Here is a 27,690-nt window from a genome sequence, read left to right on the forward strand (position 1 = left end):
ACTTTTCATAAGTAATTAGTTAAGCTTAAATTTTTTAAAACCCAATTCACCCCCCCCCCTCTTGGGTTGCATAGCTGGGCAACAAAAGAGAAGAAGAGAGTGGATGAGTTACCTGAAATATATAAATCAAGAGTCCCATTTTCTTTAGCTTTAGAAATCGATTCTTTTACTTTAGAATCACCATCTCCTCCAATATTAAAATTGCCTTTGGTCACACCTGAATATGGATATTTAGAATCAAGTGACACCCTTCCAGCATCCATTACTTCAAACTCAACACTTAACCCAAAAACTCAATTCATGAGCATTTTAGAAGAACAAATAAAAGAAATTCTCAACAAGCAAAGGCCTGTGAATGGGTTTATAAATTATCTTCCTAAAATCAAGAACGGAGTGTGAAATATTTTTTGGAGATCAGTAATAAAATACTAAAATTTATTGTAGGCCATCTTTTTGAGATTGACAATCCAAAATCATTGAAATTTGTCAATCCAATATTTGACATGGGGTAGGTGAAAGAATTAGCATGGTCTGGTTGAAGATGGTAAACTTAGCACTTTCTGAGAGGCAATCCAGCTTTTAGCTTTTGCTTTTACTTTTTTTTATATTTTATTTAGGTTAATCGAATCTTGCTTTGTATCTTTTATAGAGTTTTGAAGACAATATTGGCTAAGTTGGAGGGAGAACCAATTTTAAAAAGACTTCTAGATCAGGTAACATCTCTCTTTTTTCTTTTTCTTTTTATGCATCTTTTATTTTTTCTACTCCATTGAGGATAATTAAGTTGGGGGGAAGAATAATAAAAAAAAAAATTAAGTCCTAAAGTAAGTATTTAGCATCTAAGCACCAGATTACACTTAAAGAATCAAGTTAAATAAAGTATTTTTAAAAGAAAATTGATGTACAGACCAAAGAGTTTATGAGATATTGAGGGATCAAGTATTAAAAAAATTCAATAAAGAGTTAAGTTTAGAAAATTAATATTTTTTTTGAGTATTTTTAAATTTTTCTACCAGCATCAAAGAAGAGTTTACCTCCTATGGGCTTGTGTAGGGTAACTATATGCTTTTTCATATGTTAAAAAAAAAACATTCAAGTACTTCATGCTGAGTAACTGGGCCTCTTTCCCTAAGCAAGCATTGAGTTTCGCATCAAAAGATATGAAGGATAAAGAAGCTTTGTTATAAAACTAGTTTTAACTCGTAGCCTATTTGATTCGAGCAAGTAGGTCTGAGACATATTCTATACCAAGTACCCTAAAGCCGTTTGGTTCGAAAGTCATTAGCTAAAAACTCGCTATATGGGTCAAACAGAAAGCTTAAGGGATTAAGATACTCAATAGCGGTATAATATTAAAAAAAAATAATAAATAAATGATAGAAGTAATAATATACTTGTCCATATGAAGGTTAATGATTTGGAGATAAAGGTAGGGATAATCTAGAAAAAGTTCAGAAAAAGTTTAGTATTTTTGGTTTAACTTCCACATTGATTAGTATTAATACTCCAATGACATACCTCACTCACACTCTATTGAACACAGTAGCCCTTTTTAAAATTATTTGATAAAATTTAAAATTTTAAGTTAAATGGTACTTAATTTTAAATTTTTCTTTATTCGAGGACGAGCAAAGTTCAAGTTGGGGGGTATAATAAGTGATATATTTTTACATTTATTATAGATATTTTTGATATTTTATGGTACTAACATCTTCTAAAAAATTTAATTTCATAAATAAATTAGATTTTTTTACAAAAATAAATAATTTTAAAAAATATAAAATTAGAGTATATTTATAAAAAATAGATGTCAATTTAATTAAGTAATTTTAATAATTAAAATAATAAAAATTTATTAAAAATTTAATACATTTTTTTTTAATTTTTTAGATAAAAAATCAAAGCAAAAATCACTCAAAATGCCTTAAAAAATATTTAAAATAGTCTTTGGTGCATGGTGGACCGACCGCTCAGTCCACGGATTTAAGGGCGCAGTCCACTGAAAATGCTTCGTGATCTTTGGTGTGGTCTACGGCGGGCAGAGAAAAATTTTTGCGGATGGATGGTGGAGATTGATTCAGAATGGGATCCAACGGCTGCTGTTCATCGTCAGTTGAAAAGAGAAAACTTTTGCACGATCTGATAGCCAAAATTCAATCCATCACTCGATCCAACGGCTATTATCGCTCCTGACTTTGAATAAAAAATTCAAGGTGCTGATTGATGGCCCAGATTCCATTCGAGGCATGATCGGATGGTTGTGGTGGATCCCGACTGGGAGGAGTTAAACGCTAATTTTTTATCAGATCTGGGCGGTCCAATGAAGATCTAACGGTCAGAATAAATTGATACGAGTATAATACGAGTTCTAAGGATTTTGGGACTCCTTTTGCTACCAAAAAAAGATAAAAAATTCACCTATAAATAGGAGATCCGAGAATAAGAGTGGAAAAAAAAAATTAGTAAAAAAATAAGAAAAAAATAGAAAAAAATTAGATAGGTTTAGGATCTAAAGAGAAGAAGAAGAAAAATTGATTCGCTTTATGGAGTACGAAGAAAGAAGAAGAGATCATCAACCATCTTCCCAACGAGACTGTGCTGATCAACTTCAGATCCTTGTTATAATTTTATTTTTATTTTATTTTATTATTTTTTAAATTTTTTATACTTAAATTTTAATTATAATTAATATAAAATTTATTTTTTTATATTTTAAATTTTTATCTTTTATTTTTATTAAAGTAGATGCTAGGATCTAGTTAATAGATCTTAGTACTAATTTATTTTATGCTCTTTAAATTTTTATTATTTATTTTTATTATAAGTAGAAGTTAGGATCTAAATAGTAGATCTTAGTACTTGATTTATTTTTTATATTTTTAATTTTTATTTTTCAACTTAAATTACTTTCTTCAAATTTTTTTTTATAAAATCAAAGATTTCAAATTAAAATTCTGCCTTCTTTGTGGATTCGACCCGACTCATTATTTTTTATATATTTTTAATTTTTATTGAAGTTAGAATTAAATTTGATAAGTACGGTATCCTAACGATAACATCGCGACTCTATCACATATCAGATAAAAGATAAAATCTATGTTAGCTTATTATAGAAAATTTTTAGATACTCCCTGATGATTCATCCTTGAAACAGATTTTTTCTTTCATTAATTATGGGACTAATAACTCCATTAGTAGAAAAAATCTTTGATTTTTAAACTTATCCTTTAAGATTAATATTAAGAGAAATGCGACACATTATGAAGCTTATCCCATATGATATTTTATAATGGTTGTCCCATATGATTTTTGTTCGTAAGACTATATTGGAAAATTTCTAAAATTTGAAGGATTAGTTTAACATATTTTAAAATCAAGAGGATGTAAGTGAAATTAGATTTGTTGTGGTTCAGTTCCTATGATTAATGGGAGAGTGATTTCTTCTTCCACAGTAACCGTATCTCCAGTGAAGCCGACTAATGGCATTGAGACTCTCCTCAGTCGATCAATCAGTAGTCACATTCGGAAGAAAATCGAGTAAAATAAAATATCTATCCAGCTTCCATTATCCACTAAATTTTTTTTTACATCATATTTTGCTATCATTATCGAGACAACGATAGCATCATCATGGGGAGTTTATATTCTCCAAACATCATCTTTCGAAAAGGTAATTACATTGTCGAGTCATCATTTCTCCACCGACTCTTCTTCGAAAGTTGCCCCCCAATTTTTCTATTGTCCGAAGATCATGTTGATTACTCCCATCATTGGTCAATTATTGAGTGTCTCCTCAGTTTGTGGCTAAGGTTGTTGGTCGATGGGAGGTTGAGTCGGGCGATCTCATCGAAATTTTTCGAGATAACATCATCGAATCAGGACCTCTATTTCATCCCTGAGTTGGATACACTATTTGGTATCGTAACCATGATCATGATGGAACCGACAGTACTTCTTTCTACCTTGACTCCTCGACGATACTTTCATTGGTGGGAGGTGTCGTAAGTACTCCTCTCCTTCGATCTCCATCAGGATCTACACACGAGGAGCAGAAAGAGGAGTATAGGAGTCATATCTACCATAGTTATTCGGCTTCGAACTCCATCATCGAGGTGAAGCTCGCTTATTGATGTCGACCTACTTGATTCAGCTGGAGCTTCACTTTTCTTTTGTTTCTTCTTCTGACCTTTTTCATCTGTCTGACGTTGGTCAGAAGCAGCTTCATCCATGCAAATGTACTTGTATGCACACTCCAAAAGTTTAGCATAGGTCAGAAGGAGAGTTTTGTCTAAAGAGTAGGTAAATCTGAATCTCCTCAGACTCCTTTTCATGGTCGATATAGCCATGTCTTCATTGAGGTCCCTGACCTCAAGTGTGGCCATGTTAAATCGGACCACGAAATCTCTCAAAGTCTCTATCTCACCTTAATTGAGATGAGACTGTTTGATGTTTGTGGCAGCCTTCAGCTAGTGCTGAAGTGTGCCACAAAAGATTACTCTAGCTACTCGAAAGAGTTAATACTTCCCAACTAAAGTCCAGAATACCAGGCTCGAGCAGCCTTCCATAGAGTTACCGGAAAGTCAATGCACAAGAGGATATCAATTGCCCCCTGAATCATCATGAGAGCCTTATAGCTCTCTAGATGGTCAATCAGATTGGTGGAGCCATCTATGGCTCCATCTATGGCATTTTGAACCGAGATGAAATCAGTTCATCAAAGATGCGCTGAGAGAGAGGCTGGGCAGTGTGGAAGTCATAGTTGTTGGAGGACTTCCGACCTTCTACCTAAAGTCGGGTAAGCTGACGATCAATCTCTTTGAACTTGCGTTTGTAGTCGTCAAACCATCGTTGCTGAAAAATTTTAGGGGTAGAACTCTCTGAAGAGCTTGAAGAGGGAGAAGCAAAAGGATCCGCGGTCGTTTTCCCTTTCTAATACTATGTAGATGGGAAGGAGAGGGAGAATGCCGTGAATGATGGATGGCATGATGGGAGTGCCGAGAATGCGGTTGCCTGTCTCAGAGGGAGTGTCGAGACGGTCGTCGCTTCGAAGATGAGGAGGGTGAGGTCATGGAGGACGATGGCTATGTCTAGATGTCACTGACTGAGCCACCGGCTACTCCACTGGTGGCTGTTACTGCTGCTGGGTTTGCTGCTGCTAAAGACTTTGGACCGCCTCCATCAAAACCTTCATTTGCTGCATGAGTGCAGCAATCTGTGCGTCTGTGGTGACCATAAGATGCAAAAAGCTGAGCTCTACCACTGGAGGTGGGGGAGGAACATCTTCCTGATGGAAAGACTGCCTCGCCAATCCAGTGGAGTGTTGAGCTCTGCCACTGGAGGTGGGGGAGGAACATCTTCCCGATGGAAAGACTGCCTCGCCGATCTAGTGGAGTGTTGAGCTCTGATTTTTGGCATGGTTGATTGTAGTTTTCTCCCTATCTGGCACGCCAATCTATTGTGGCCAATCCTCTGTCGCCTGTCGCCGATGAAGAGTACCTACAAAACAAAGTCCTCTCAGACCAGAATTATGTCTGACGGAGACCCTTCGATGCTTAAGTCAGCGGAGAGTTGGTGAATAGCAGATAATGAGTAATCGAAATGGCAGGGTGTTTGTCCAGAATTATCTTATCCTTGCTGTTCATTTACCTCTCTTTTATAGATGATTCTAATATAACCATCGAGCACGTGGTCCCGCTTTTTATGGTGCTATATTATCGAGCCATAATCATGACGTTAGTGGGTTGTTTATTCCCACTAATGACTGTGACACATAGTCGATAACTGTTCATAATGGTTAGAGTGTGTTGAGAAGATAGGTCGACTATATATTGATAATAGTGATAAGTCGGTAGTCTTGGAGATCCGAATGAGCATCGATCGATAACTCTAATATGCCGATGATTTTCGATCGGAGGTTAACCGAGTTGTCCATTGTTGGTTGATAGTAGCCGACTGTCGGTCGGTCAATTGATTATTAGTCAGAGTAATGTATTCATAAGGCCGATGTATAGTCGTAGTCGGGGGTCACTTGAATTGTCCCAACAGTTGCCCCCCACTCCTAAGTCCAAGATGGTCTGACATGTACATCATCATGTGGTCTATCACGTTAGACGAAGGAAGTCGTCACGTGTCACCTCGAGCCCCGATTCGGCTGCTGGCCTTTATGATTTTTGGAATACAAGAGATCTCCGGCTATTTTGTTGTTTTGGTAGCTGCGAAATCATTATTGGACTGTCATTTTGATAAAATAATTCGATGCCTAGGACATCCGGATGATTTGATTCTAACCAGTAGATCTTGGCCATATGTCCAAACATCATTGGGTTGGAGCTGTTCATGTGGATAACGGTGAGGTGGCACGATCAGAGGCAGACACGTCAAACCGTCCGACCAATGGTCAGTCTAGATGTTCTCACGTGTCATCATCTGATGAGATTCAGATTTGAGCGATTTCATCCGAACCGTTGAGGGATCCTATATATATAGAGTCGCTTTCAGCCAAACTCACCATCCTCTGTAATGGAAAGTTCTACGAAAAGATCGTCTCAGTACCAGAGCTCCAGGGTCTCTTCTCCGCCCCTTCAAGTTTTCTCATCCTTCTCCTTGGGTCCGTCTCCCCTTTGAGTTTTCATTTTAGGGTTTTCTCTAGTTTTCCATCTTTATGGCTAGGGCTTCTTCTTCTCGGGATAGTCGGTCAGAGAATCTGGCCGATGAATCTCTATTGGGCCCAGAAATGAAAGCTTCTTCTTTATCCGGATCCAATGTTGAATGGCTCCAGGAGCAGTATCGTATCCCGAAGCAGTATCAGCTATTTGCTCCTAGCACAGATGGTCGGATTAATTCTCCTCCTCCGGGTCAGGTCGCATTTTGTGTCGAAGACTTTCAGGCCGGTCTTCGATTCTCAATTCTGAAGTTCATCCGAAATCTTTTTGACTATTACGATCTCTATCCTGCTCAGCTGGCTCCGAACTCCATCCGACTGATCATCAGTTTTGCTTTGCTGTGACGGCTCATACAGACTGAGCCTCATCCTTCTCTCTTTCGAACTTTCTTTGTCCTTCGTCCTCATCCTAAGGCCAAGGGTTGGTAGTTTTTCAATCTGAGAAAAGATCTTTCTTTCATCACCGGTCTTCCATCGTCCATTCATAGATAGAAAAATCAATTTTTCTTTGTTTCTTCTCCTTTTTCCCGAGGCTTTCTTTCGTGCTGGGGTGATCTAAGGACCAGCCCTAACGAAAATAGTCGGATGGAGGTTAATGATCGAAAAGATTTCCACCGACTGAAGGACATGGCAGTTCCACCGCAGCGAGAGCTGATGACCGAACAAGCTCTCTACGATGCCGGGGTTAATTCGATCACCACCTTAGGTATAGCATAGTTGATCAATTTTATTTTTTACTTTTGTTTATTTCTGAACTGTACTAATTTCTTTGTTCTGATTGCAGCTATGCAGCCGATGATACAAATGTCGGCTGCTGAGATTCATCAACACACTGCCAAAAAAAAGATAGCATCTGAAGCTGGATCCTCCCGATCATCGAAGAAGGATCAGGTGGTTACTCCATCTGCACCGACGCAAAAATCCGACATTTCGTCGAAATCGATTCCCGAGCCAGTTTTCTCCACCAACGCCCCCTGAGGTGTCATCCACTGAAGATGGGACGACAAGAGAAGATGGAGCTGCAGCATTACTACCGATAGCTCCATCAGCTGAAACTCGAACCGTACATGACTCCATGCAACTCAACAAAAAGATTGTAAGAATTTAAAAAGCATTATTTAGCGCTATGGACAGCGTACGTGACTCCATGCAACTCCCTGCTTCTCCAAGGATTTGGATAAGCTAATTTGATGCAGCTTTCTCACCGAGGATGACCAAGGAAATTAGCATAAAAGTTTCATAAACCCAAACTGCAGATGTGGTTTCAGGTTGCAGCTGATTAGCTTGGTAAACAATGACATCAGTTTACAGCCGAAGCGGCAAAAGGCACAATATTGATGACTGAAATACTCATCTCACAACCCGAGGGGAATATAATCCGAATCCACATTCAGATTTAGCACCATTTTGTAAATAAGAGTTTCTTTTTTGCTACAAAATGATCCAATTGTTTGCATAAACAAAACTTGCCTTTATTTGAATGTTGATGATTGACTAAATTGTACAGACCCAAGCCATTTGGAGGGCAGAAAAAGATAAGAAAATTGATGAAACTACCACAAAAAATGTGGGAAATTTTTTCTATGGAGGTTCTCATCAGGAGGTCCACGAGACAGATCTCTTTATCAGTGGCTTCATTGCCTTGTCCTCTTCAAGAGAGATCATACCAAGATGGGAGGGGTCTTCCAGCATCATCTTAGCAACCAAATAACCTGCAATGGACCATGTCTGGAATTTTCTGGCCTGTTTGCCAATATACCTTCCGAGCTTGCCATCATAATATTCTGGCCAGCAGTCTTTCAACAGCCGGTTCTCTGCAAGCTCTATTGCTCGTCTGGCAATCTGTGGTCGACCTGTCTTGATACAGGCTGCAGTGAGCAGCCACAGAAGCACTGCACGATAGCAGAAAAGGAGAGAGTTTGGAAAATTATAAGTTCAAGAGCTTCAGGCATTTCAAAGGAAACCGGTCCTAAATTCCTTGTCCTAAAGGACTTCAAGAGAAACCACAGCAAATATGATGGAGTTTAGAAAGGAAAATATTGATTTAAAGACTTAAAAAGCACTGGTGATTTGATATCATGGCAAAAGTCCAAATCATAGCATGTCCAAAATCTAGAAAAGGAATGCAAAATTGCAGGATCATTTTATGACTTTTTAGCATTATAGAGAACAACCGGACAATCTACATTCTTCAATTGGCTTTAAGACAGATTCAATGTTGGTAAAGTCTAGAAAGGACAGATTTGGTTAACAGACTGATCATAGCAAAAGAATCGTTTGCTTATTGTGCATTTCAATATCGTAAAACAAAGAAATGAGTTTAGACAAAGCAAATAGGTACCTTGGGAATATAGAGAGTTCTAATGGTCTCAGATGCACTCACCTGGCCAAGATCCTCCATTGTGGTAACTCCATCGGGTGTTCTTGGGGTCGCAACCCGTGATAATCCGCCATTCATGGCTCTCAAGGGCAGGATAAGCTATCTTCAGAGGCATTTCTCCAACTAGTTCTTCCCAGCGTGCTTCAATGAGGTCCATTATGGCCACAGACTGCTCAGGGGTGGCAACAGATGATAGAATGGCAACACAGTTACCTAATGCAAACCATCGGAAGTCCATTCTTGCAGGACTGACGTTTCCAATAAAGTAACCACCACGGATAGGCATAAAATCAAAAACCCAATCAGGAATGGAATCAGGAATAACATTAAATTTGTTTACTGCTGTGTGAGAATACTCCTCTGTTTTATAGCGGTAGATGTCATTTAGCTGCTGGAAGTCAAGCCAAAAGTAGCTTCTCATGTGATAACTTAAAGCATGCAAACGTTTCACTATCCGCTCTATAAACTCCTTCCCTTCTGCATCATGTTTAAGCATTAAAAGAGCACACCTCAATGCCATAAAGAAAAGAGCTTGGATTTCTATAGGATAACCATATATACCCTGAAATTAATGTGCCAAGAGAACATGTAAATTAGGACAAAAACCAAAAGATAAAAATGTGGACAGCTGATAGACACACATAAATTAATGCATATGGCAATTGGTGAATCATGAAACTAGTAACCAAAACAACTTGATCTCCAAGCAACCCAGGATGGATGCATGTGTAGGCACATCAATGAAAGAACAAAATTGCCATGCAATGCAAGGAATGCTGGATCTTGGAAGCAATATTTTATCAAGAAACCTATTGGTAATATGCATTTTCTGATTCACATGTTCAGTGCAGAACCTTATATTTACATTTAGTGCGGTCAGAAATCTTTGCAAATTTGTTTAACTTGACCATCAAGTTTTTCAAGAAATTTAGAATGTTCAAGACTCTTTGAAGCAGATGAGGAGCAATGCTCTGATGTCCTTAACCAGCATTTTATAAGATTTTTAGAACATTATCACAAGCATGAAATTAATCAGAGAAAAACAAGCTTGTGTCTTTTCTATTTGAATAGGCATGGCAATCTTAAGATTGATAGGCACATTGATTGCCTCTATAACTACATGACAATTTCCTTAGTCCACATTTATGTGATAGTGAGGTTGATTGATTCTTTAAACATCCTCATCACACAGGTAGTCTGAAAGGAATCATTGCTACCTCTGTCTGGCCTCTACTTCTGACAATTCTGGTAACTGATGCCAACTGTCCACCTATTATGCATGTTTATTAGCATAGTTGCTCTATATTAATAGGCAAACCAATAACTATATCTTATCAATCTTGGCTCATCCAACATGCTTGGCATTGGCCCTTTCCTTATTCGGCCTATAGTGCAGTCTTCAACATTTTGAATAACTTGGAGACTGGTTCGGTCACCTCGGCCTACTACTATCGGCCATTTAACTTCATACACCTTGTATTATATGTCATGGCCACATCTTGATCTTGTCAGCCTGCTCCTCAGCATCATAACCGAATTCTACTTTTTGGGCTTGTACCTCCATAGATGGGACTTTTCATGGTTGAACCCTTTCAACTCAGCAAAGGTCACAAGATTTCTATCTTTACTTCATCTAACTTTGTACACATGGCACATACCCATAGCCTCTAGTTAAGTTGTCGAAATGAGGTGTAAACACCATTTTATAGAAGTTTAGCATGGTTTAAGCATCCATAGAAGAAATCTAATTAGGTCATCATGGGAGTTGGAAACTTGAGACATAACTGTTTTTCGATAGTATTAGGATAATTATTATATTATTGATATTGATAATTTCTTATTATAATATATCTATATAGAAGATAAATATATTGATTAATTATTATAATCTCATAATTCAGTATGTTATTGACTATATGTTACATTAGTTCTGATATATCAATAATATTAAATTCACATTATTATGTCAATATTAATATTATAATAATATTAGGATTTTCTCATATAACATTACTTGTATACTTATAATTGCTATTGATAAGTAATTATATTAATTACATTAAATTGCATGTAATTGTGCACATACTAATATTATATAATATTGATACACTGAACATTAATAAATATACATTAATACAATATGCAATTATACTAATTATATATGATCAAAATCTAGTTGTATTTTACTATGTGGCTTGTATTGCAGATTGGATATAACAGTAGAACAATATCATGATAACCAATATATTTTATTTTTAAAAATTATTACATGTATTATAATAGATAAGTATATTATACTATAATACTATGGAAGGCAAAGTGTTTATTAAATGAAATTTTAAAATTTTAAAATAGTAATAAGAAGAAAAGGGATATCAAAAATGTATTTTCCAGTCTTGTTAGTTTTTTCTTCTTTGATTTTTGATAATAAATTATAAGAAATAAAACTGTTGCCACAAGGACCCTGAACTTAAAGAACAGGAGCCAAAAACTAAAGCATTTCCAAAAAGTTGAGAGATTGAAAATATGTATGCAGGGTCAGCTAATGCATCCACAACAACATCATCCATCCAAAAGATGTCTACCTATTCTACCATTATAAGTGAATTCCCAAGCAGTGCATGAGGTTCCCCTCAGATTGCCCGCCTCAATACAAGTGCATGTGGCTTATTCTAGAAACCAAACACAGTTCCCTTCTCAATAGAGATTATGCAAAAGCAAGACATAAAAAAGTCTTGAGAAATATCCATGGTCCTTGACAAAGTTTCTTTCTGGATACAAGGATTTCTTTAAACTGATAGAATTTTTGCAGCTCCTCAATGCAGTACAAAGATGATATAAAGATAGCTAGTATGATCAGATAACTACTTAAGTCAACTTTCACATAAACTCCAGGAAACTTTAAGGTGTAAATTTAAGCTGCACAGCATGACTCAATTGTTTATGCCCATAGACATGACTTAATTTAGTTCAACCATCTTTTGAAGTGCAGTGTGAATTGAGGCTTGTCCCGGTGTGAATTGAGGCTCTGCTTGGGAACCAGAGTTTCTGGGTTCAAATCTTGGGTGGTGCATCCCCAAGTATTTGTGCCTGGCTGATGAAAGTGCAGGTGGGTCTCCCTCCATTTTTAGGTGGGGGATTGGGGAAGCAACTTTTGAAATGTGGTGATTGGTGAGCCTGAAGAGAATTTTATTTGACAGCATTAAGGTTGGTAATTTTATTATTGTTTTTATTGGAGTGCGTGTGCATAAACCTCTGAGGAGAAAAAAATCTTCTTTGATATTGTGACCAAACTTTTAGAGTTAAAAACAATAGTGTTTATTGGAGGATGCTGCAAAGACAAGAAATTTTTAGTCTTCAATAAAAGATAGCATGGGTAGAAGATTTGGTTAAGAAATAGTAGACATTGCAGCAAAAGAGAATGAACTCTTCATATATAATTAGACATGGACAGAAAAGTATCCTTCATAAGGCCTTCCAAAATAGTGGAGATCAACACTATTGAGAGCAAAGGTTCAGAAAATAAGAACAACCATTTTTGTCTACTTGGCAGTATTCAGCACGCATGCGTCAGAGATCTAGAGAAAAGCCTTGTGTCAGGCTTATAATTTGAACAACTCATACTAGGTGACACCAAAGCTCAGAATTGCTTGCCTTCAGAATATATAGACTTCATTTAAAGAAATGGCTAAAAGGTTATAAATAGGCAAATGAATAAAACCTGCCTCTAGGATAGAAAATATCAAGGTGTGGTGAGATCTAGTCATTCAAATCATCTATGTAAAATTTTTCTGGACATTCTTCCTACACAGCACAAAAAAGAATTAAGTGCATCTTACTACGCAAAAAGTTAATTCTACATCCAGAGTTCCAGTATAGAACATTACATCTGTGTTCCTTTGTAGCAGGGGTAGTAACTAGTGAGTCAAGACTGGATGCAGGTGTTCCATCTCCTTGCCCATTAATGACCTTGATGTGGCTATTGAAGACGATATATTATACTACTGTTCAAGAAGCCAGGTGTTTGTACCAGTGGGTCTGTGCCAGCCAATGGCCATTTGCTCAGCATTGCTCATTTGTACCAAGTCATACCAACTCATGCCAAACTAACACCTGCCAATGCAGGTCAGCACAGGTCAATAGCCTGCGATATGCAAGGTATTACGCCACATATAAGTGCCTAGTGCCACAATAGCCTAACAAGTTATGGCACTGGAAAGCATGAACTGATAATTGAACTTGTTGCAGCCAATCCCCTGTTGCACCCGTCACCGGAGAAGAGCACCTGCAAAAGAAGTTCACACTGACCGGAGTTGTATCCGACGAGGACCCTCTGATGTTTAAGTCAGTGAGAAGTGGTGAACAGCAGATAGAATTTTGAAAATGACAGAGTATCAGCCCAGAAGTGTCTTACCCAATACTGTTCATTTACCTCCTTTTATACACGAATAGTTGGTAACCGTCTGTAACAGTTAGACACGTGGGTCCTGCACGTTCCAGCATTATGTGATCGTGGGATGGGTGGTTATACCCGCTACTGATCATATTTTGACCATTATGCGCTTTCTGCGCTGGCAGTTTCAGATAAGCCGACTATACGTTGGTAATAATAATACGTCGATCGTATGTCGGTAGTAATCGTGGAGATCCGAATGAGCATCGATCGGTAACTTTGATATGTCGATGGTTATCGATTTAAGATTAATCGAGTTGTCGTGGCTAAGTCTGTCGATTGCTGAGGATAGCCGACTGTAGGTCGGCAAACTAATTGTTAGTCGGCATTTTGTATCCATAAGGCCAATTTAGAGTCGGAATTGGGGGTCGGTTGAATTGTCCCAATAGTTGCCCCCCACTCCTAAATCCAAGGTAGTCTGACGTACATGTCATCACGTGGTCTATCACGTTGGACAAAGAAAGTTGTCACGTGCTATTCTGAGCCCCAATTCGACTGCAGGCATTAATGATTTTTTGAAATACGAAAGATCTCCAGCTATTTTGTTGTTTCGATGACTGTGAGATCATCATTGAGATGTTGTTTCGGAAAGATAATTCGATGTCTAGAGAATTCGGATGATTTGATTTTAACTAGTAAATTTTGACCACATATCTGGATGTCATTGGCCCTATGCTATTCACACGGATAATAATGAAGTGGCGTGATCTGAGAGTAGGTGCGTCGAACCATCCGATCAATGGTTGGTCTTGATGTAGCCACGTGTCGACATCTGAAGAGATCCTGATTTGAGTGACTTCATTCGAACCATTGAGGGATCCTATATATATAAAGTCGCTTTCATTTGAACTTTACTTTTGCATTCATCACTCTCCTCTGCAACAGAAGGCTCAGCCCCAGTGCTAGAAGCTTCCCAAAGTTTTCTTGGTCCTTACGAAATCTGTAGCTCCAGGTTGAGTTCCTATTCCCTTCTCTTAAGATTTTTTTCTTGTTCTCATTTTCAATGGCAAGTAGAAGTAAGAAAGCTTCATCTTCTCGAGATAGTCGGCCGGAGAATCCGATCGATGATTCTCCTTCGGGTCTGGAGACGGAAGTCTCCTTATCCGGACCCAATGTCGAACTGCTTCGGGAACAGTACCGTATCCCGGAGCAATATCAGCTTGTCGCTCCTGATCCGAATGGTCGGGTGAATTCCCTTCCTTCGAGCTAGAATGCATTTTATGTCGAGACCTTCGGGCCGATCTTTAATTTTTGATTCCGAAGTTCGTCCGAAATCTTTTTGACTATTATGGTCTTTATCCTGCTCAGCTGGCTCCGAACTCCATCTGGCTGATTATCAGTTTTGCTTTGTTATGTCGTCTTATCCTGACTGATCCTTGCCCTTCTCTATTTCGGTCTTTCTTTATTCTCCATCCTCACCCCAAGGCTAAAGATTGGTGGTTTTTCAACCCGAGGAAGGGCCTTTCTTTCATCTCCAATCTTCCATCGTTCATTCATGGATGGAAGAATCAATTTTTCTTTGCTTCTTCTTCGTCTCCTTGGGGCTTTCCTTCGTGCTGGGATGATCCGAGAACCGACCCCAACGAGAATAGTCGAGTAGATACAGTTGATCGGGAAGACTTTCTCCGACTAAAAGATATGAAAATTCCACCGCAACGAGAGCTGATGACCGAACAAGCTCTCTATGATGTCGGACTTAGTTCGGTAACTTCTTTACGTTTAACATAGTCGGTCACTTCACTTTTTTTTTGTTTGTTTCTAAATTTTGTATTGATCTTTATCTTTTGATTGCAACTATGCGGACAAGGGCACGAGTTTCGACTACTGACATCCGCTCGCATGCTGCCAAGAAGAGGACAGCGACCGATACTGGATCTTCCCAACCATTGAGAAAGAGTCGGATTGATTCTCCATCGGTACTGACAAGAGAACCCGACGTTCCATCGAAGACAGTCCCCAAGCCAGTCCTAGCATTGTCGACTCCGACAACGCTTTCTCCGACTGAAGTGCCGTCTGCTGGAGTCGGGACGGTGCGAGATGAAGCAACGATAGAACCATTAGCAGCTCCATTAGTGGGGGTTCGAGCAAAATCAGAAGTCGCAGTCGAACCTGAACAATGTGCTGCTGCACCAGTTGTTCCAGTGGAGCAATCTCAGGCGCAGTCAAGCACTGACTTCGTGGCAGTCTCAAATGCGCGACTGCCGACTGAAGATCGGGGGAAGGCGCTAACTACTTCTGCCGACAATGGGTTTTCTGCAGGCCTCCCCACCTTCGACATCAGAATTTCTGTCGGTGAGTCAGCCTTGGCCAATCCATCATTGGCCAGATGACTCATCGAGGCTGCCTTCTCCCGATAGATAGGAAGAACAGAAGACATCGGACAGTGTCCGAAATATTTTCTTCCTTTTACCCGACGAAGCTTGGGATAATTTTCCGACATTACACATTCCTTTTTTTTTATCTGACTTGTCTTTTCTTTTCAATGGACGCACGATATGTATGCTTTAAAGAGCGGATATTGAAAAATTGCCGACCTTCATTGGGCATGGATGGATAAGATGGCGGCCGCCAATGCCGAAAAGACTGCTGCCGTCGAACAGCTTCAGATGGCAACTGAACAGGAGAAGAAGCTTTAAGAAGAAATCTCCCATATGACGGCCAACCTTCAGTCCTCTAGAGTCGAACTTGAATCAACTCAACAGAACATCATGTCTCTTGAGTCTTGGATCAGGAGCAAGAAGCATTCCATCAGTTGGCTCCGGAGAGAGACGGATGCATCGAAGAGCTGGAAGCGAAATGCGGCAGGCATTGGGCCATTATGGAAAGGCTGGCACTGGCCGATGCTGAGTCGACCTCCGCGAAGACTGAAGCTAAGTCGGCGAAAGACGCCTTGAGTCTGGCTATCGAGAACTTCAAGGATTCGAAAGAATTCAAAGATGAAATTCTCGAAGGTGGATTCACCTCTTACTGTATTGGATACGAGGATGGTCGAGATGCGATCGAAAAATTATATCCGCACTTGGACTTGAGCAGCATCGTTCCTCCTAATTTGGGAGAAGAGGCTGTTGAAGAGGGCGCCATGCCGACTGAAGGAGATACAGCAACTGCACCAGGATTTGCTCCAACTACTGAGGCTATGCCGGAGCAAGGTGATGAAGAAACCGACTGGTGACCGATGTAACATTTTTTTTTAATCAGACAGTTTAATTTTGTAATCAAACTTTGAGTCCAATTTTGTAATTTCCTTCCTTCAATGAATGAAAAAAACTTTTCAAGTACGGAATCTTCTTTTTGCACTTGTTCTGTCAATGTCATCGAATCACGGTCGGACAATCGATTATCCATCGATGAGTTGGATGTTCAGTAATAATTGTAATAGAATTTATTTGTTAGTTGGATGTCAGTTGACATTGTATACTTTTTAGGTACTTAGATATTTGATAGACGGTGATAAGCCGAATATCCTTCGACTGACCATAGTCAAGTCGGTATATTTAGATATTTGATCGATGATGGTAAGCCGAATATCCTTCGACTGATCATAATCAAGTCGGTGTATTTCTTACTCAACCGGGATCGAGTCGGCATAATGTTCCGCTTAGCTAAAGCTAAGTCAGCATGAATAGTCCTTCGACTAAAGTCAATTTTTTACAGTGAAAAACCAAGATATAGTCCGTCGGTCAATTTTTACAGTGAAAAATCATAATGTAGTCGGTAAAATGACCGATTGTTTATCGGTCTAACATCATTTCGTAGATGTAATTGATCGAAGCTTTCATGGTTTTGAATTCTAATGTTTCTTTTTGAACATTATATATAGAAACAACTTTATTGATAATACATCTTCAAATTATCGGCATTCCAAGCTTGAGAAATAGTCGTTCCATCAAGAGTTTCTAACCAATATGCATCCGATCGAAGTATCTCGGTTATTCTGTAGAGTCCTTCCCAATTTGGAGACAATTTTTCCTGATCCAGAGGCTTTAAAATTTCTATCTTTCTTAGGACCAGATCTCCCGGACGAAAGACCTTTGGCTTGATTTTTGAATTGTAATATTGGACCACTCTCTACCGATATACTGCCATTCAAACTTGAGCTTACTGTCGGATTTTTGGAAGTAAATCTAAATCGACTCTCCGACATTCTGAATTGCTCAGCTCATTATACTGTTCTACTCTTGCTGATGGTAATCCGATCTCAAGTGAAATCATCACCTCTGTCCAATAAGTTAGATTGAATGACGATTCTCCCGTCAGTATTTGAGTTGTCTGATATACCCATAAGACCGGATATAACTCTTTCATCCAGAGACCTTTAGCTTCATTCAGTTTGATCTTAAAATCATGTAGAATTGTTCGATTTGTTACCTCCACCACATCGTTGGATTATGGATGGCCAACTGATGTGAGTTTGTGCAAAATATAAAATTTCGCACAAAACTTTTTAAAATTTTGATTGTCGAATTGTCGACCATTATCGATGATCATGGTGTGTGGTAGATCGAATTTGTATATGATTGACTTCTGAATGAAGTCGTCGATCTTACTTTCAGTGATCTGTACCAAAAGTTCAGCTTCTACCCATTTGATGAAATAATCAATGGCAACTACAATGAACTTTCTCTGATCGGATGCTAGAGGAAAAGGACCGAGTATGTCGATTCTCCATTGTGCGAAGGACCATGGTGCAACAATTGATGTCAGCTGACTGATCGGTTGATGTTGTATATTAGTATAGTTCTGATATGGTTCACATCTTCGAACAAGTTCAGCTATATTTTTCTTCATATGGGCCAATAATATCCTTATCGTAAGACTTTATAAGCCAAAAATTTACCATCCAAGTGATTTTCACAAATTCTTTCATGAACTTCTCAGAGTGCATAATCGACATCCGCTGATCTCATTAAAATATATTGTGACCTTTTATAAAGTTGCCCATTCATTAAAATATATTGTGAGGCCATCCATCTTAGTTGTTTGGCTTTTGAAGGATCTGCAGTTAGAGTTCCATCAGTCAGATAATGGATAATCAGATCCATCCAGCTTGGTTTGTCATTGACTTGTAGCACTTCTTCGACTTTGTCAATACTCGATTGTTTGAGACATTCAATGAACGTCCGATCCAGCGAGTTGAACGAAGTGATTGCAAGTCGGAAAAATACGTTAGCTCGAGCATTCTCGATTCTTAGAATGTGAGAGATCTCAAAATATTTTAAAGTTGACGTAAGATCTTTTATTTTCTGAAAATATTTCATCATAACGGAGTCTCGGGCTTCAAACTTGCCCTTGACCTGCTCGATAATCAACTGTAAGCCGGTGAAGACCTTCAGGTTGTCTATGTCAAGTTCTTTAATAATTTTTAAGCCGATTAGGAGAACTTCGTACTCGACTTAATTATTTGAAGCTTTAAAGTTAAACCAAAGGACATATTCGATTACAATCCCTTCGAAATTGATGAGGATGAGATCGACTTCACTGCCTTGTGCATTGGATACTCCATCAATATGTAGCACCCATATTAATGTAAAGTCAGACTCAGAAGTTTCAACTTGCTTTAATTTGTCAGTGGGTTCATCTTCAGAATTATTATCAAATATAGTACATTCAATGATGAAATCAGTCAAAACTTGTGTCTTCATCGACGGTTGCAGACGATATTGAATATCAAACTCACTGAATTTTATTGCCCACTTCATTATTCGACCTAAAGTATCAGATTAGTATAAAATTGCCTTCAACGACTGATCTGTCAAGACAACTATAGGATGTGTTTGAAAGTACGGACGAAGTCACTACGATGATATTATTAAAGCATAGATCATCTTCTCCGTCCTTGAATATCTTATTTCAGCATTATGAAACACCTTGCTGGTGTAATAAATTGACTATTGAATCCGGTTTTCATCCTTCTAGACGAGTACCGAACTAACTGCTTCCGTCGAAATCGCCAAATAGAAATACAAATTTCTCCGACCTTTGATTTTGTAAACAATGGTGGAGACGCCAAATATCTTTTTAAATCTTCGAAAAATTGCCGGTATTCGTTTGACCATGTAAAGTCTTTTGCTTGTCTCAAAGTCTTGAAGAAGAGCAAGCATCTTTCTACCAACCTTGAGATAAATCAACTGAGTGCAGCGATCCTTTCATTAAGTTATTATATCTCTTTCTTGAAGCTTGGGTGCTTCATATTGATAATAACCTTCATTTTTTCGGGATTGGCTTCAATTCCTCATTTGACACAAGAAATTCAAAAAAAATTTCGAAAGTTACTCCAAATGCACACTTAATTGGATTCAATTTCATCTGATATCGTCGAAGTGTGCCGAAGGCTTCTTCCAAATTTCGAACATGATCAGATGTTTGAAAGTTTTTCACCAGCATATCATCAACGTAGACTTCCATATTTTGCCCAATTTGTGCTTTGAATATTTTGTTGACTAGCCATTGATAAGTAGCTCCGACATTTTTTAAACCGAATGGCATTACTTTATAACAGTAGATGCCTTTGTCGGTTATGAAGACAGTGTGTTCCTCATCTTCGGATACCATCCGAATCTGATTATAGCCCACAAAGACATCCATGAAGCTTAAGAGTCAGTGTCCCGAAGTCATATCAACTACTTGGTCAATCATTGACAAAAAAATCTTTCGGACAAGCTTCATTTAGATTTGTATAATTGATGCAGATTCTCCATTTTCTATTGGCTTTTCTCACCATCACTACATTGACGAGCTAATCAGGATAATTAGCTTCTTTGATGAAGCCAGCTGCAAGGAGCTTGTCGACTTTTTCGTCGATGATCTTCTGCCTCTTAGGAACAAAAGATCTTTTCTTGTCTCACCAATCTAACTTTAGGATCAATGTTCAGCCGGTGAGTTATTACTTTCAGAGAAATTTCTGGCATATCCGTTGCCGACCAAATAAAAACATCGACATTTGCTCTTAGTAGATTCATCAGTTGTTGCCACTTCGGATCAGACAACTGCGATCCAATTTAGACCGTCTTCTCAGAATCTTCTTCTTTTAATGGGATGAAAATCAGTTGCTCGGCTGGTTCACTACTTTCTTCATTTTTTCTTTGGTCTAATTTATCGACAAACAAAGAGTCTTCAGATTGATTATTCTTTGTGGAGACCAGAAAGTAATGTCGAGCAAGTTGTTGATCTCCACGCATTTCTTCGACTTTATTTTTTGTTGGAAATCGGATTAGTAAATGGAATGTTGAAACTACTGCTCTCAGAGCATTAAGTTCAGATCGTCCAAATATGGTGTCGTAAGCCGACGGAAGTCGGATGACTGTGAATGTCAGGAGAACAGTACTTTGTTGTGGATCTGTTCCCACGGTTAGTGGGAGAGTAATTTTTTCTTCTACAATAATTGCATCTCCAGTAAAATCGACTAATAACGTCGAGACTCTTCTGAGTCGGTCAGTCGGTAGTTGCATTCGAGAGAAAGTCGAATAAAAAAGAACATCAATTGAGTTTTCATTATCAACTAAAATTTTTTTTACATCATAATTTGCTATCGTCGTCAAAATAATAACAACATCATCATGGAAAGTTTGTATTCTCCGGACATCATCTTTTGAAAAATAAATTACATTGTCAAGTTGTCGTTTCTTCACCGACTCTTCTTCGAAAGTTGCCCTCCAATCCTTCGATCGTTTAGAGATCATGTTGATTACTCCCACCGTTGGTCGATTGTTGATCATTTCCTCAGTTTATGACTGAGGCTATTGGTCGGTGGGAAGTTGAGTTGGATGATCTCGTCGAAACTTTCCAAAGTAGCGTTGTCGAATCAAGGTCTCTATTTCGTCTCTGAGTTGAATGCACTGTTCGGTATCGTGACCATGATCATGATGAAATCGACAGTGCTTCTTCCTGTCACGACTCCTTGGTGGCTCTTTCATCGACGGGGGATGCTGTAGGCACTTCTTTCCTTCGATCTCCATTAAGATCTGCGCACGGAGAGCAAAAAGAAAAGTATATGAGTCATACTTGCTATAATTGTTTGGCTTTGGACTCCGTCGTCAAGGTGAAACTCGCTTATTGATAGTTGACCGACTTGATTCGATCGGGACTTCACTTTTCTTCTGCTTCTTTTTCTGACCTTTTCCTTCTGTCTGGCGCTGATCAGAAGCACCCTCATCCGTGCGAATATACTTGTATGCGTGCTCCAAAAGTTCAGCATGGGTCCGAAGGAGAATCTTGTCTAGAAAATAGATAAATCTGGATCCCCTCTGACCCCTCTTCATGGCCGATATGGCCATATCTTCATTGAGGTCCCTGACCTCAAGTGTGGCCGTGTTGAAGCAAGCCACAAAATCTCTCAACGTCTCTGTCTCGTCTTGCTTGATGGAGAAGAGACTGTCTAACGTCCGTGGCACCTTTCGGCTAATGCTGAAATGGATCAAAAAAGAATGTTCGAGCTGCTTGAAGAAGTTTATGCTTCCCAATTGCAGTCCAGAATATCGAGCTCGAGCAACCTTCTGAATAGTCGCCGAAAAGCTGATGCATAGAAGGACATCGGTTGTCCCCTGAATCATCATGAGAGTCTTGTATCTCTCTAAATGATCAATTGAGTCGGTAGAGCCGTCATATGGATTTATCTACAGCATCTTGATTCGAGACGAAATCGGTTCATCTAGGATGCACTGAGAGAGAGGTTGGGCAGTGTGGAAGTCATAATCGCTGGATGACTTCCGACCTTCCATCTGAAGTCGGACAAATTGACGGTCGATCTCTTTGAATTTGCGCTCGTAGTCATCGAGCCGCCGTTGCTGAGATAATCCGAAGGTAGAGTCCTCCAAAGAATTTGAGGATGGAGAAGAAAGATCACGCGGCCTTTTTTTCTTCTTGATACTATGTACATGGGAAGGAGAAGAAAATCGCCATGCAGAATGGGTAGTGTGGCGAGAATGCCGAGAACGCGATTGCTCGACTCAATGAGAATGCCGAGACGACCGTCATTCTGAAGATGAAGAGGATGAACGTCGTGGTGGATGATGGCTGTGCCTAGATAGCACTGAATAAGCCACCGACTCCTCCATTGACGGTCGCTGCTGCTGCTGTGTTTGTTGCTGTTGGAGGCTGTGAACTGCCTCTATTAACACCTTCATTTGTTGTATCAAGGCAGCAATTTGTGTCTGTAATGACTACGGGATGCGAAGAGCTGGGCTCTGCCAATAGGGGAGGAGGAATATCTTTTCGACGGAAAAATTGCCTCACGGATCCTGTTTAATGTTGAGCTCTGGTTTTAGCCATGGTTGCTCGTATACTCCCCCTTCTAGGCACGTCAATCTATTGCGGCCAATCCCCTGTTGCGTCCATCATCAGAGAAGAGCACCTGCAAAAAAAGTCCACACTGATCAGAATTGTGTCCAGCGGAGATCTTCCGATGCTTAAGTCAGTGGGGAGTGATGAACAGTAAATAAAATTTTGAAAGTGATAGAGTATCAGTCCAGAAGTGTCTTACCCAATGCTGTTCATTTCTCTCCTTTTATAGACGAATAGTTGGTAACCGTCTGTAACGATTAGACATATGGATCCCGCACGTTCCGACATTATGTGATCGTGGGATGGATGGTCATACTCGTCACTGATCATGTTTTGGCCAGTATGCGCTTTCTGCGCTGGCACTTTCAGATAAACCGACTATATGTCGGTAATAATAGTACGTCGATCGTATGTCGGTAGTAGTTGTGGAGATCCGAATGAGCATCGATCGGTAACTCTGATATGTCGATGGTCATCGATCTAAGATTAGCCGAGTTGTCGTGACTAAATCTGTCGATTGCTGAGGATAACCGACTGTAGGTCGGCAAACTAATTGTTAGTTGGCATTTTGTATCCATGAGGCTAATTTAGAGTTAGAATCGGGGGTCGGTTGAATTATCCCAACAGAACTTTTACCGTTATTCTATCCCCCTTAAATGCCCATCCTCAACATATGATAAGATAAACTTTAGTGCAAAAGTTATTTATTTGTCGGACTCTGAGAAGTCAAGAACGTAGTCCCACAGCAAATACTTGCTGTGAAACAAATCAAAAGCAACCTGAGATACATGGAAAATGAGACATGTAGTTTTCCTCTTTCCCCCACTTTTATTTTTTTCTAAAAATTTCTACTTATTTTATTTATTTTATTTATTTATTCTTTTTATTTTATTTTACTTTGGGCAGGGTTGGCCTGCTGATAGGGGTTGGCAAAGCAGACCCATGACATGCACGTTAGCAACTTTCTGCGCAGCTAATTTAACTTTTGCCACAATTGATATATGTTGCAGGAATACGAAAACATGTATACATGTACAAGCATGAACAAAACTGATATCTTTAGCCAAGAATAATAAGATATGATGGTACATTCAGACTTTTGGGGGATATTTAGGCAGAGCCTAGTCACTTTCATTAAGCAAATGAAAGCAGTAAATGGTAATTCAGAATATGCCCAATAAGATATGAAGACTATGGTTTCTCTACCGCCCTTTGCCATCCATTATAGGGCATATCGTACCATACTAGTCTTGTACCGGTATGCTATCTTGGACCGGTACAATGTCTCGTACCATACTGAATAGCATACTGACACGGTAATAGGATAGTATTTGTGCAGGATTCGGTGCCGAGATGGTAAACTTTGATGAAGACTGATCGTATATTCAAAATAGGCAACAAGGATCTATGATGCCCAACTAGTTTAGCCATTCTTTTAATGTAGCAAGTGGCTTACAAGGACAAGATGTCAGGGAAAAGCAATAATACTCTACTTAATTACCTATTTATAAATTATTAGTAATAGAAAAACAGCAAATGCATTAGTAACAATTAACAAATAAGCAGGATGAAAAAAAAAATCAGTATCTTTATTTTTAACCATACCCATTCATGACTTACTAATGCCTAAACAAAATGGTCATCACAACATAGAGATAGAAGAAGATAGTAGGTTCTCATCAAAATAATCGGTATGGTATAGCTTTTCATGATCCAGCATAAAATCAATGTAATATGTGTCTTTGGCAGAATGGTATAACTGATCGGATTTGCTATATAAAAGCTAAAACATGATAAATGCATTGTGGCATTACATTAGGCAGTCCTGCAGCACTAAATAGGAATGCTGGTGAATAAAGATCCAGAAAGCATTGGGAGAAAGTTTGATGAGTATGGTATGGTATAGGAGAATTACATTGATGAGAGAAAGAAGGCATGCACACTACAAAGGCTCAAAATTGTGAAAAGTAGCTCCAGATAGAAATTTTCACAGGCATAATGTTATAACAGATCATTCAGAATACATATTTAGAAAAATATCCAGACCAAAACTATGGAAATCCTAACCTTGTGCAATATTTGAAAAATACTCTGACAATTACAATGTTGTAGCAGATCATTAAGAATAAATATTCAGAAAAAATTACTAACCAGTATATTGGAAATCATACCATTGGTGCAATCTTTCAAAAATAATTCTTTCGAATTGAAAAAATTTATGACATACAGACTAGAGACAAAAATCAATTAGGCTGGTAAGGAGGTTCAGGACTAGTAAGTATTTGCATTATTCAAAATGCTGTGCATGATCTTACCATTCTCCGATCAATCATTGAGCATCCATCAGCACAGAGCAGGGTTGGAAATGTGTCAAAGCCCTCAGACAGACATAGAGCTAATATAAGCCTCATCCCCTTTTGACATTCTGGTGTTTCTGAAAGAGATAAATCCCCAGTAGACTTTGTATAGGCGCGCAGAAGAATAATCCACCAAAATCCTGAGTCAACAGGTGCGACTCTTCCGATGGCACTCTCACCAAAATCTGCAATGAGAGTATCAGTTTTCCGAACAGGATCATGGAGCACCTTGAAACTTGCCGGCATGGCACCCTCCCCAAGCTTGAAACGATCTATCTTCTTTTCCCACCCTTGAAGATGGAGAGTTTTGAGGAGAAAATTCTTCACTATCTCCGGTTCCCCATTCATTAAAAAAGCCAGTGCACTTGGTACGAAGTCACGGACAAACACCTAATACACAATAAAAACAGTGATTAGAACAACTAGTTTTCCGGTATCAGCTATCAGAAGCAAGCTTGTCAAGCAATAATTGACATCCTTCTATCAATGATTCATTCAAATATATCCGCCAAAAACTGAAGAAGCTTTATCGAAGCCTCAGGCAGACAGCTACCTAACAAATCCATGATCATTTATAGAACCCTCAAGACAAGATTTATCTAACGGGATCCTGCCAAGATTTTTTCCTTCTCTGTGTGAAGAAATAAATGCAGCAAGTGGCCAAATTAAAGCAATCTAAAAAGGTCACAAATCCAAGATTAATACTTTAAGACTTCAAAAACCAATTGATTAAAGAGTCGGAGTCACCAAGCATCTCTCATGAAAGCTAAAAGAGCATACAGTTGAGATACAATGAGCAAGAAGATAAAATAACATTTTTTAAATAATTTCTTACGGTTTTCAGAGTTCTGACAAAATGTCGTTTCTTGGGTTCACATTATCTATGAGATTGAGATTTTCATCTTCAACAAAAGTACCTGGTCCAAGAAGCTAAAGAAAGCAAGCACGTGCACTGTATTATACCTGATCATAGTTCAGCACCTCCTCCGATGCGTGATCATAGGCGGCAATCGTCCCCACTGGCTGCCCCCGGAAATACACCAATGACCTCTGCAGAGCCTCCCAGGCCTCTGCGACCATCGGGTGCGGCTCGAATGAGTTCCGGGCCGACGAGGCCGGTGTATCAAGCCCCGACCTGAATCCAGGGGAGTACATGCTCTCAAAATTATCAAGGCCTCTGACGTTGATCGAGAGCTCACTGAGCGACCTCTCATCAAACGACCTCTGCCGCTCAATATTGAGCTTCGGCTTGCCGAGGAGCCGTGTCAAATTGACGTCCTCGGCCTCCGCCATGGAGCAATGCGTCTCCTCCTTCCGCAGCCCCAGCTCCCTTGTCCCGTCCATTCCTAGCGGTGCATCAAAGTTGCCATTTTGAAGCAGTAAAAACAGGAGAAAAACACCGAAACATACTCAGAAAACGAACTTGAGCTACATTTTTCTGATTGTGCGCGGATCAGCGCTAAAAAGAACTAGAACCCCCGAATCTCGGACCAAGATCCAGGCCAGAGAGCCAAAAAAAAACCGTAGGTTTGCCCATAAATCTAGAACCATGCAACAAGAGAAAAACTCAATCCATCGACTTGGATCTAAGTCACCTATGAACTAATAAATATATGAAAAAAGACCAGAAATCCAGAGGAAAAAAAAAAGCCTAAAAATCGAGAAATATCTCAGGGGAGAGAGCGAGGGGGCCATACCAAGAGATCCGGAACAGAGCGAGAGGAGCCGGGAGAGAACGAGGGGAACGGCCCCTAAGGAGTCGAGGAGACCGGGGACGAAAGCACAAAGAAAGGAGCATTTTTGCGGTGACTGGAATTTATAGTGAGAGAGAAAGCGAACAGAAGAGGGAAGAGGGGGACGAACTCCAGTAGTACGGAGCCCAACTAGTTTGTTTAAAAAAATCTAGGCCAATGGCACGAGGGATTGGCCCAGTTTACGGCAACTGTGGTGCAACTCCCCAGTTAATCTGTGACACGGTGAACTGGGGTAGTATTATTGGGCTACAGATTATTTTTCGTGGCCCGCTGGAGCCCTCCTAGCCCTCGCAGTTACCGGGAGTCGCCGGTCAGACCACGTGGGATGCTGACGTGTGCTTAACGACTGGAAATGGCTGCACAGCCCTCAAAGCGCTCTGATCGCCTTCGTTCATCCGCCTACACAATCCTCAAAGCGAGCAGTGATGATCCAAATGGGCGCGAGGGAGGATTCGGCAGGTGAATCCTTGCTTCGCGTTAAGGGTACGACTACGATCTCGGCCGTGGCACGGGCGGGACCCGCCTCAGGGATGGTTGGCTGGTGCCGATCTCTGTTGATATCAGCGTGGGCGTTAACGTAATAATTGGGTCGGGAGATTAATTTAATTAATTAATTATTTGATCATTTAATTAATTAATTTCGATTGTGAAGATATTACCCTCTATTGATCGATCGGGATGTTTTTATTTATTAGTTTATCCAATCGACAGGCACTCGTTCCTCCGTGCGCATCTTCATTTTCTGTAGTTGATAGCGTATGGGGTTCGTTTGTCTGCGTCTTATTGCGGTGATCCAGACTTTTCGG

The 27,690-nt window shown here is 39.5% G+C and overlaps 1 protein-coding gene across 1 annotated transcript; it reads right to left on the reverse strand.

Moving 5' to 3' along the window:
* Positions 1-8,033: 8,033 nt before the first annotated feature.
* Positions 8,034-26,986, reverse strand: LOC105035662 (probable alkaline/neutral invertase D). Its single transcript, XM_073261739.1, has 5 exons — positions 26,828-26,986; positions 26,094-26,476; positions 25,089-25,520; positions 9,045-9,603; positions 8,034-8,553 (listed from the first exon to the last, which is right to left on the reverse strand). The coding sequence occupies exons 2-5, from the start codon at positions 26,472-26,474 to the stop codon at positions 8,258-8,260; spliced, it is 1,668 nt and encodes a 555-aa protein (XP_073117840.1). The 5' UTR covers positions 26,475-26,476; positions 26,828-26,986; the 3' UTR covers positions 8,034-8,257.
* Between the last annotated feature and the right edge of the window lie 704 nt (positions 26,987-27,690).

This window comes from Elaeis guineensis, chromosome 8 (assembly GCF_000442705.2).
Source record: "Elaeis guineensis isolate ETL-2024a chromosome 8, EG11, whole genome shotgun sequence".
Classification (NCBI taxonomy): domain Eukaryota; kingdom Viridiplantae; phylum Streptophyta; class Magnoliopsida; order Arecales; family Arecaceae; genus Elaeis; species Elaeis guineensis.